We start from the raw sequence: 11,221 nt of genomic DNA, 5'->3' as shown, positions 1-11,221 counted from the left end.
AAGCGCACCTTGCCTGTCCCAAGGTCTTGGCCCATACTTGCCTACAACAGCCCTCAATGACAATGTCTTGTCCGTCTTCCACTCGCCACACTGTTTTCTCAAGCCTTTGTCATGTCTTGTCGTTCCAAAGACATTTGCCAATACTTGTTCTCAACAGTCATGCTCGTCAGGCCCTAACAAACCACCCGCACCTTTTGAAATCGACGTCCTCGTCGAGCCGTCTTTAATGAAGCAGCCCCAAGGGGTTGTTAACATACACCGCCCCTGGTGCTTCATTTCCACCTGCCACAATGGCATTTGCTTCCGCCACTTGTTCCTGTTTCTCTGCAGCCAGCATAGCATTCACCCTAGCCTGCACCGGACAGTCCTTTTTCAAGTGCGGTCCACCACAAGTGAAGCAGCCTTTGAACTTGCCGCTCCTTTCTTTGCCGTTGTGATTCTCTTGTCTCACATTCTTGGCAAAGCCCTCATCTTCGGCAGCTTGCCCCTTCCCTCTTTTCTTCCATTCCTTAGCTTTCCCGTCAGCCTTTGAATGCGAAGTTCCAGCAGGGTTATCACCTATATTTAGGTCAGCCAACGCATCTGCCGCCGCAATGGCAGTAGAAAGGCATTGAACATTCTGCCTTCTCAACTCCAATTGCGCCCAACCCTTCAACCCGCTCATGAAGTAATGCAGCTTATCTTCCTCTGCCATATTACTTACATTGAGCATCAAGGATGAAAATTCCTTGACATACTCCGCCACTGTACCACTTTGCTTCAAGCGACGAAGTCCATCTCGTGCCAACCACGACGAATTAGTTGGAAGGAATTGGGATTTTAATTCCTTCTTCAGCATCTCCCAAGTTCCAATCTTGGGCAGTCCAGTACTTTCCGTTTCTGCCATTCGTGTGCGCCACCACACCTTTGCATCACCAGTCAAATACATTGGTGTGATTATCACCTTGTCTTCATCCGCAACACGTGCAGCCTGGAAATACTGCTCCATATCCCACAAGAAATTTTCCAGTTCTTTGGCACTTCTTGCACCCCCATATGCCTTTGGCTCCGGAATCCTCAACTTAGTGCGTTCATCACTTCTAGGGACAACAGTTTGCAATTCCCTCCGAAGTTGAACCACTTCCTCGCGCAGTTCTTCCTTCTCTTGGCGTACCAAGGCCATTTCTGCCAGCGTTGTCTCGTGTCTCGCTGCATAATCTGCCTCTAACTGTGCCATTCTTGCAAGAACAGAAGAATCGCCATTTGCCTCAAGAGCCTGCCCAACGAGTGCTTCCAACTGCTCTATCCTTTGACGCAGTTCCGCATTTGTGCCACCAGCCATGTTCTCAAATAGCCCCACGAATTCTGCCACCGATCGTCTTGCCACTGCCACGAACTAAACCTGGCTCTGATACCAGTTGTCACGGGGGTGATTTTAGTCAGTCAAAACTCACACCCGCGCGGCAGTCAAGTCGTACACTTGACTCAGCCTTTCCCAAATACTTAGCCAATTTTCGCGCACCTTTGGCCTAAACGAGATTTAGACAGCAATTCAATAAGAACACACACATATACGGGAAAATCCCAACCTTTGCATTAATGTGGAAAATATACAAAGGACCCTCACTTTGCTATGAACACAGTCCGCTCACAGCCCACTTTTGACAAAGAACACAAGTCGTTCTTGTCAACACTAAGATCTGCCCATGCCAAACCTTAGCCCCTTTTTGAAACAACTGAAACCCTCACGTTTCACTCTTGTTTCCCACTTAGAATTTCTCACGAAATTCCCTACATTCACTCTCTCTACTTTGCCTAAATCACAAAGGCCCTATTTATAGAATATAGGCAGCCCTTAGACTTGGCAGCACATGACACTTGTTGTCTACAGCTTTTGCCACTTGTCGGACTAAGACTAATTCTGCTCCTAACATGTAGTTGACATCCCCAACTACTTAGGACACATTATACACGAAATGGGGACATTATACAAGCATGATCAGATCATGGGACAAAGAGGTTATGACAAGGTAACCGCCAACTACTTTCCATGTGCATTGCATGTGCCATTCTTCACTTGGCCAGCTGATTCGTGCCCAAGGCTGGCATTGCGCCCAGCCTTGGCACATCTTGACATTGCTTCCGCGCCAATGCCTTGCCCGCATCCGCTGCCTGTGATTTTGCCGCACATGCCCGACGCCGCTGCCGCCCGCACACTGTCTTGGCCCAAATCTGCCTTGCTCATGTCAACCTTCATTTCCCTCGTGCCATTGCTTGTATTTTCCTTCACATAGCTTTGACTTAGCTATTGAAAGCCTTTTCCATCATCCCGCATTTCCGTCTTGTCTTAGCTTAGCCCGCACTTAGCTGCCACAACCCAAAGTGCCATGCCCCTGATTTTGGCGCGCATGCCATGCCATGCCGCCCTAACATTGCCCACACAGCTTTGTCAAGCCTTTGCCAAGCGCACCTTGCCTGTCCCAAGGTCTTGGCCCATACTTGCCTACAACAGCCCTCAATGACAATGTCTTGTCCGTCTTCCGCATGATCGTTTTGCCCGCTCATAGGCCAATGACAAGGCCATCACGCCCAAATCCTTGCCACAGCCGTGCCACGCCCGATGACAAAAAGTCAGGCCCTAACAGTAGGGGTCAACCCAAACCCCCCAACATCCAAGACACTCCAACCTGGGTGATGGCTTAAGATTTTTTTTTTAAAAAAAATCTCCTTTCTTGCTTTCTCAAGCCTATCATCAGCGAATTAAATCGAGTTCAATCGCTTAAACAGTGATGCAGGTAGCGAATGCAAATACATAACCGATTATTTAGAAACAATAAACTATAAAATTCAAAGATCCGCTCACTTTCCAAAAATACTTAAATATATATTCATGTCAAGTATATACATCTACTTTGTCAGACACTCCATAATCACAGTTCTTGATTGATTATAAAGTTGTTTGTTATATTAGAAAAATTAAAGCATTCAGCCGCTATCAAACCTTGAACTCCCAATATCTTCACTCGCTCTAAAATGGAGGAAAAGGGTACAACCAGCCACAAAAAGAAAAAGGGGAAGAAATAAATAAAAACTGTCACCTCAATATCTGATTTGGTTATTTGTTTTCTACCTTTGCGAAGAACTAAAGAAATGGGAGATACATGCCAAACAAGTTATCAATAATTTATTCAGACAGTTGACCTGAGCCAGACCAATTGAGCCAAAATCAGATCATGTAATAGTTTCAAGATTTTCGTCCCAAATTAATACAGCAAATTTTAATCTTGTAACAGGTTTTAAAGCAACTAATTAATAATTCTTTAACACAGGAAAACCATTTCACTCGACAAATCGCAGATGAGAAGAAGATTGTCTATGCAAGATGCATGCATCCTATTAACCTCTGCAATCTACAATATCACATCAATCTCTTTCATTAGTAGCAATATGTGATACCTATATTCACACATTTATTTCATAACCATCGCTATTATAAGTACACTAAGCACTAAATATCCATCATATTTCTGTTCTTAATAAAAATAACCACATCAGTTTCTATTTAGTTTGAAGCTGGAGAACAAATAACACTATGCAATACACCCCGCCCTTAGACCTCTTCTGAATATTCGATGATTCTTTTATTTATTGACTATAAGTAGGAATGTGACTATTAAGCTTGCATCATTTATCAAACAACGAAAGAATAACATATCAAAAAAGTTTGCAGCTATGGAAAAGTTTATCTATTAAGATATGGAAACGATTGCCTGTAAAAGCGTGTGTTTACCGCAAAACCATTAAGAATTTTATCAAACCAAGCCTCTTAGCACCATCAAAAAGAAGACTAACAATCATGCATATCAAACAAAATCCAGATTCTCATGTCTTTTCCACCTATATTGCTTTCTCAAGAGTCAAGACAATGATGCGCTCAAATCAACTTCAGTGGCTCAACACATATACGCATATCAATTAATTGGAAGCAAAATTTTGGGTGATAAAGAGAGATTTTCCAACAGTTAGTCGATAACACTAGCCTTCCCCGTCCCCAATCTGACTTGCATCCATTCCCATGCACGGCTCCACTGTTATCCAACAACAACAAAAAAACAAAAAAGCAGTAAACTATTCTTGCATAACATCTAAATGTCAACAACCACAGAAATAATAAAAGATGAATTAATCAAAGACAAAGGGTTATTTAATCAGAGGCAACTTACTTTCATGTTAATAGATTTTGTTAAGGAAATAAGTTCAATATTTATCCACCAACCATACAGGTCCTTTACCAACCCATTGATACAATCAATATTCATAGACTAGAATTTAGTTAGTCGACGTTGAGACGCCAATTTATATGACATGCTGACTAGCTGATAATAGGACATTAGTCTTTGATATATAAGGTTAAGGGCAGCCCGGTGCCTAAGCTCCCGCTATGCGCGGGTCCGGGGAAGGGCCGGACCACAAGGGTCTATTGTACGCAACAGTACCCCGCGTTTCTTCAAGAGGCTGTTTCCACGACTCGAACTCGTGACCTCCTGGTCACATGACAGCAACTTTACCAGTTACGCCAAGGCTCCCCTTCTCCTTTGATATATAAGGTTAATACACTATATTACCTTAGAAAGAACAGAGCTAAACATGGGAAGAATAATGATGCTATTAATCAAGGGGATAAATTTTTCGCATTCAATGTTTAATTAGGATCCCCTCATCATCATGAAACGATTTCTACGTAAAACAATTATCATATTAATCATAAAATAATTCTGACATTAATGTATCTCCAATATCATTTCAGATGGAATAATTCAAGTAAAGGAGTTGAAATGTTTCCTAGAGACCACAAGAAAACTCCACAAATGATAAACAGTGTTTTCTTTGCTTTCAAAAAAGTTATACTAATTTATTCTAAGAGATAAAATGTTAAATGCTACAGATGATGAAGCAACCATAAACAGCATGAAAAAAGCCTAAATCCAGCATTTAGAAAACATTATGCCGCCTATTGACTTCCAAAGAAAAACAAGCCATCACTGTAAAGCACGCACCATCTCCATCTTCGTGATTTTAGATTGTGTATTTTCTTGAAAAACTTTTTCTCCACATCATACCACTCAAGACTCTCAAAATCTATATCCAGTAGAATTTTCCCTTCTCTGTGATCTAGAGGAGTAATGATAAACCCTGAGCCAAGGTTAAACCTGCTCAGATCAATACTGTACTCCTTAACCCACATATAATTCTTAGAATCTATCAACACCCAAATATTCATATCAGATTCATCTTGAGGTGAACCAACCAAACACAACTTTCCCTTCAATTCCACCAAAATCTAATCTCCCTTAGAATCAAACAACCTTCCGGCAACACCACTGTATCAAACTCCTCTTTCTCCAAATCAAATGATAGAATTACATCAATCTTTCCTTTATCACCATTCACAATATTCGAGCCAATAAAAAAACAATTTAAACCAAAACACCCCATCGACGAAAATCCTTCGGGTATTTTGCATCAACAACCTTACAAGAAGGATCTTTCAAACAACAACCATCAATCCACTTAAAAGACCTCACACCCAACTTCATAATTAAACGAGAAGTATTAACCAAACATACTCATTCCTCTCCTTTATATACCCAAAAGCACTACCGTTCCAACTATCGCCAATACTAGAATTAGGTAACTTAACCAATTTTTGTGTAGTTGGATTACATACATAAGACCCTTTGGCACCAACAAAGCAAATCAACTCCCCTTTACAAGGCAAGAAATAGACACAACCATCCAAAGTGAATGTAAAGTCAAAAGCGTGATTCCCATCAAAATTAAGTGATGATATACTTACTATAGTAGTATAGGTACCCTGTTTGGGTATCCTGAATATAAAATCATTGACGAGAAATAAGTTGGGATTTTGAGATGAACGTTCTATGTGAAGGGACTTGAAAAATGGGTCATTGATTATGCTACTCTATTCTTTGCAGACACACCTTAACTTGCCGTATGTCTCTGCAGGTAGGCTTGAGAAGATGTCCATGATAACATCTTTTGACATTTATAAAATTAATTCCACACATTATAAAAGTAGGATTATGTAAAATATTTTGAGACATTTACAAAAAAAAAAAAAAAATTGAGACGGGAGGACATAAATAAATAAAATAATATTTAGTAATCTCTTTATCTCTTAAGAGTTGATAACAATTTCAATTTGAATAAACTGTATAATCTTATTAGATAAACTTACTTTTTACTACTCCCTTCGTTCCAATTTATGTGAATTTGTTTGACTGGGTTACGGAGTTTAAGAAAAAAATGAAGACTTTTGGAATTTGTGGTCCTAAACAAGTCAAAAAAGGATACAGAGTATTTGTGTGGTTATAAAAGCTTCTCATTATGGATAGAATTGGAAGTTTAAGCAAATTTGTTTTCAAATTTAGAAAGGGGTCATTCTTTTTGGAACGGACCAAAAAGGAAATAGGTTCACATAAACTGGAACGGAGGGAGTATTATTTTTACGGCTACCCATTTCCCTTCATTCGCTTAACGATATGTATACTAGTCTTACTAGCAATATGATTCGCTTAGAGATTCTTAAAACTTTACAATAATTTTCTCCTTAGCTTTTTGTATGACCAAGTTCCATACTTTCCTTCATCTACAGTTTTTCATAGAAATTAATTTGTCTGATTAAGATTAATGGTAGATATATTTCCTTAAAGCAAGAAGCTAGATTCCGACTAGTCAAAAATTTATTAAGATTTGTTCACCCGCCTATCCAATTTGACATAAATCAATAATCTTGAAGCAGATATCTGTATAGCAAGAATGAAAAAAGCAGCCAAAATCAGAACATCAAATAGTTTCAAGATTTTCTTCCCAGTTACAACAAATCCTGATGGTGTAATCAGGTCACATCACTATGTTTCATAACCATAGCAATCTACGATACCTAAAGTCACACGCCTGTTACCATCTCTATTAGTAGCCCAGTAAGCAAAAAAGAAAATTACCTTTTGATGAATATTGTACTTCAAGATAACCACACTAACTTTTTTTCAGCTTGACGCTTGAGAAACAAATAGGACTATGCAATGCATTCTACCTCAGACCTCGTCTAGAAATGACTCAGTCACTCAACGCAGATATGCAAGCACATTATTTGGAAGCAACAATTTGTCAAATTCAGAGATCCACTCTCTCTAGTTGGGTAATAAAAGATTTCCCAGCAAATAGTCGATAATACTAGCCGTCCCCCTTTTTGACTCCCATCCAAACTCAAGAAAAACAATCAACGTCAACAACAGAAGAAAATAGTAGGAGTAATCAAATTTAGAGGGTATTTTAATCAGAAGCATCTTATTTTCATATAAGTAGATTTTCTTAAGGATATAATTTCAACAAATATGCATCCACTATCCAGGTACTTCATCCACCCATTGATGCATTCAATATTCATAGACTGGAATGAAGTTAGTTAACTTTGAGATGTCAAATCGTACGACATCCGAATTAACTGAGCATAGAACATAATGTTTGATATCTAAGCCTAAAAAGGACAACCGCACGAAGCATCTTGTGCTCACGCAGTATCGGGAGAAGGACCTATGACACAAGTATCAATGGTTGATTCCATGACTGGAACTTATGACCTATTGATCACACCGAGACAACTTTATAAGGCTAATAAGCATTATTACTTTTCTTTCGTATGATATCTAAGCCTAATAAACATTATTACTTTAGCAAGAAAAGAGCTAAGTCGGAGAAGAACAATGAGAATATTCATGTCACTAAGCAAGAAGGAAAATAATTCTCAGTCCACGTTTAACTAGAATCCCCTCATCAAACGGCTTCGACATAACACAATAAGAACAATAATCATAAAACAACCCTAACATGAATGTACTTCCTACATCATTGTAAATTTAATAGTTCAACTAAATGAGTTGAAATACATCCCAAAGACCACAAGATAACTCCGCAAAATGAAAGATCAGTGTTTGGTTAATTAAAAAGTTTAACTAATTTACTCTAACCAAAAGGTGAAACACTACGGCTTACGAAGCAACCATAAACAGCAGGTGAAAACATTATGCACCTGGATATTGATTTCCCAAGGAAAATAAGCCATCAGTGTTAAGTACAGACCAGCTCCATGGTACTGACCTTAGATTGTCTACTCTCTCGAAGCACTTGTTGTCCACATCATACCACTCCAGAATCTCAGAATCGACATCCATTAGAATTTTCCCTTCCTTGTGATCTAGAATACTGATAAACCTCACACCAAAGTTAAACCCGGCTAGGTCAATAGTGTACTCCTTAGCCCACATATAATTCTTGGAATCCTTCAACACCCAAATATCCATGGTAGATATATCTTCAGGTGAGCCAAACAACCACAACATCCCCATCAATTCCGCCAAAGACCAAAGTCCGCCATCATCAAAGGTATCCTTTGGTGGTATCACTGTACCAAAGTCCTCTTTTTCCAAATCAAATGAAATGATTACTTCAATGCTATCATACTTGTTCCTGTGCCGAATCCAATAAAAACTATTTTCAACCAGAACGCCACACCACCTTAGCATATATGGGCATTTTGCATCAACAACCTTCCAAGAAAGATTTTTCAAACAACAACCATCAGTCCACCTCATGACTTCACACACAGTATCATTTTTAAAAAAACGAGAATTAACCAATACATACTCATTCTTCTCCTTTATATATCCAAACGCAATACCGTCCAAAGTAGCACGAGAACTAGTAGGAGTATTAGGTAAGTTAACCAATTCTTGAGTACTTGGGTTACATACATAAAACCCTTTGCCTTTGGAACCAAGAAAGCAAATCAACTCCCATTTAGAAGGCATGAAATAGACATAACTATCCAAAGTGAATGTAAAGTCAAAATTATGATTCCCATCAAGATCAAATGATGACATACTTACTCTAGTAGTAGAGGTACTGCAGCATTTTTGTTCGAGAAAAAGCAAACTGGGTTTAAGAGATGAGCGTGCTCTGTGAAGGGATTTGAAAAACGGGTCAGAGATTAAGCTTCTCCATTGTTTGCAAACGCATCTTAACCTGCACAATGTCTTTGCGCGTAGCCTTGAGAAGATGTCCATCATCACATCTTTTGACAGCATTATCATCTCTGCTCCGGAAGAAGTTGTTGTTGATTTTGATAAATTTAGGGTTTCCTTCATTTCTCTGTTCTTATGTTTTGTACTGTGCCCTTTCTGTCTCAATTTCAATTCAAGAAACTCAGGGCTAGTGAGTTACAAACGAAGCGCCCTTCCTTCTTCCTCTTAATCACCTTTTGCCAACTAATAAAGTGACATTTTTGCTTTTTATTTTCCATAGTAATAGTAATAGTAATAGTAATACCCAAAGAAAGTGTCTTTGTATTTGGTCTTTGCATAACATGATTAGGGATAACAACTAAAGTTTGCCATATTCAAGAAGCTTCTTTTCCATCCCCTTAATCTACTTTTTCAACAATCAAGATATTTTCCAAAGCAATTAGCTTGTTTCATTGTTAAATAATCTAAGATATAAGTAGTCTTTATCAACCTTTGAGGCATTATTCGAGAAAATTATTCTAAATTTTATTAGAGTTAAATGATGAGTTGATTATTCGGATAGATATTTAACTTTGGATAATTAGTCATCAAAGTCATATACTAACTTCCATGAACCTATTTTAATTGGGCATGAAGATTAATAAAGAATTAAAAAGTTTCAGAACTTGTAGGGTAAAATAATTCATAATATTCATATGGTTAAAATGGAATATTTAAAATTGTATTATTTTCAAATTTAAAAAGCGGTCATCTTTTTTAAACGGACTAAAAAGGAAGTTCATTCTTTTTTAAACAGATATAGTATTTTTCTTTTCTGTCAAAAGCCAATTACTTTAATCTTATATTTTTTGATGAGTTATAATGACGTGGTAAAAATTAATTTTAAGAAAATAATTAAAACACTAATTTAGAACTTGAACTATTTTAAAATCCAACCCATACGTTTATCCAATACATGACTCAACCCACATATAGGGGTCGACTTTAACCGCTTCGCTGCTCTATATGCAATTGAAGTTAAGGAAGATTTTTGCACTTTTGAATAATGAATTATATGTTGTGAAATACATATTATATGGACGTCTACTAATCAAATATAATTTTTACTATTCTTCTCCATTACGTAAATAATCCCCACTATTTCTCATCATTATAGTTGTAACTCTCACACCTCCATAACCTCTTCATGTTCTCAATAATTAATACCATATTCATGACATCCCTTTGTATTACCTCAATGTCATCGTATAAATAGAGGGTTTGGGCATCACATTATATACACTTGGGAAACACTCGAAGAAATAAGAATTTATCCTCTCTTTCTTTATACATTCTTGTCTATTTGCTTTCTTCATATTATTATTTAGAGCTAAGTTTTCTTGACATTATATCATTAGATTTTTCTGTTCTTATCTCAGTTGTTGTGTTACATCAAATTAAAAGTTAAAATAAATTGTATTATCTGTGTTTTCTTCATTGTCATGCCCTCTGTCTGTTGAGTTGGTGCACCACTTAGGCACATGTATAAGAATTTAGTTCTTATATCTGCTTCATCGTAAAACAACTGAAATAGTAAAGTGCGGAATTAAATACACTGTAGATTTTTATGTGAAAAACCTCCTTACTCAAGGGAATAAAAATGTAATGATCCGACCGGTCGTTTCGAGTAATTGCACTTTATTCGGTTGTTTGAGGGCATGAGTAGCTCCGTATGATGTATTATGACTTATGTGAATCGTCGGTTTTGGTTTTCAGGTTATCCGGATCTGATTTGGAAGAATGATTCTCAACTAGAAGCTTTAAATTTGAAAGGTTTGATCAAGTTTTGACTTTTAGTATTTGACCGAATTAGATTTTTGATGGTTCCGTTGGGTGATTTTGGACTTAGGAGCACGTCCGGATTGCGATTTGGAGGTCCGTGGTAGAATTTGGCTTGAAATGGCGAAAGTTGGAATTTTGGAAAGTTGGAGCGGGAGTACACTTTTTGATATCGGGGTTGGATTCCGATTCCAGGAGTTGGAGCAGGTCCGTAATGTCAAATATGACCCGCATGCAAAATTTGAGGTCAATCGGATGTGATTTGATAGGTTTCGGCATCAGTTGTGGAAGTTGAAGTTTCAAAGTTCAATGATTTCGAA

The 11,221-nt window shown here is 37.9% G+C and overlaps 2 protein-coding genes across 4 annotated transcripts; both read right to left on the bottom strand.

The window, feature by feature from the left end:
• Positions 1–223: 223 nt before the first annotated feature.
• LOC138880957 (uncharacterized) lies at positions 224–1,321 on the bottom strand. The gene has a single exon (XM_070161144.1). It carries the CDS (start codon positions 1,319–1,321, stop codon positions 224–226), a length of 1,098 nt encoding a protein of 365 aa, XP_070017245.1.
• Positions 1,322–3,764: 2,443 nt separating this feature from the next.
• LOC104214191 (putative F-box protein At1g32420) lies at positions 3,765–9,415 on the bottom strand. 3 transcript variants are annotated; one of them, XM_009763830.2, is made up of 3 exons: positions 8,949–9,415; positions 8,161–8,609; positions 3,765–4,067 (listed from the first exon to the last, which is right to left on the bottom strand). In XM_009763830.2, the coding sequence occupies exons 1-3, from the start codon at positions 9,204–9,206 to the stop codon at positions 3,914–3,916; spliced, it is 861 nt and encodes a 286-aa protein (XP_009762132.1). In that variant the 5' UTR covers positions 9,207–9,415; the 3' UTR covers positions 3,765–3,913. The 3 variants fall into 3 exon arrangements, with proteins under 3 accessions (XP_009762132.1, XP_009762129.1, XP_009762130.1); XM_009763827.2 differs by having other exon boundaries at positions 8,161–9,414; XM_009763828.2 differs by having other exon boundaries at positions 3,843–4,067; positions 8,093–9,412.
• Positions 9,416–11,221: the final 1,806 nt, after the last annotated feature.

The sequence above is a fragment of the Nicotiana sylvestris genome, chromosome 11, assembly GCF_000393655.2.
Source record: "Nicotiana sylvestris chromosome 11, ASM39365v2, whole genome shotgun sequence".
Taxonomy (NCBI): domain Eukaryota; kingdom Viridiplantae; phylum Streptophyta; class Magnoliopsida; order Solanales; family Solanaceae; genus Nicotiana; species Nicotiana sylvestris.
The sequence above is the reverse complement of the archived record's forward strand: the minus strand, read 5'-3'. Positions and strand labels throughout refer to the sequence as shown.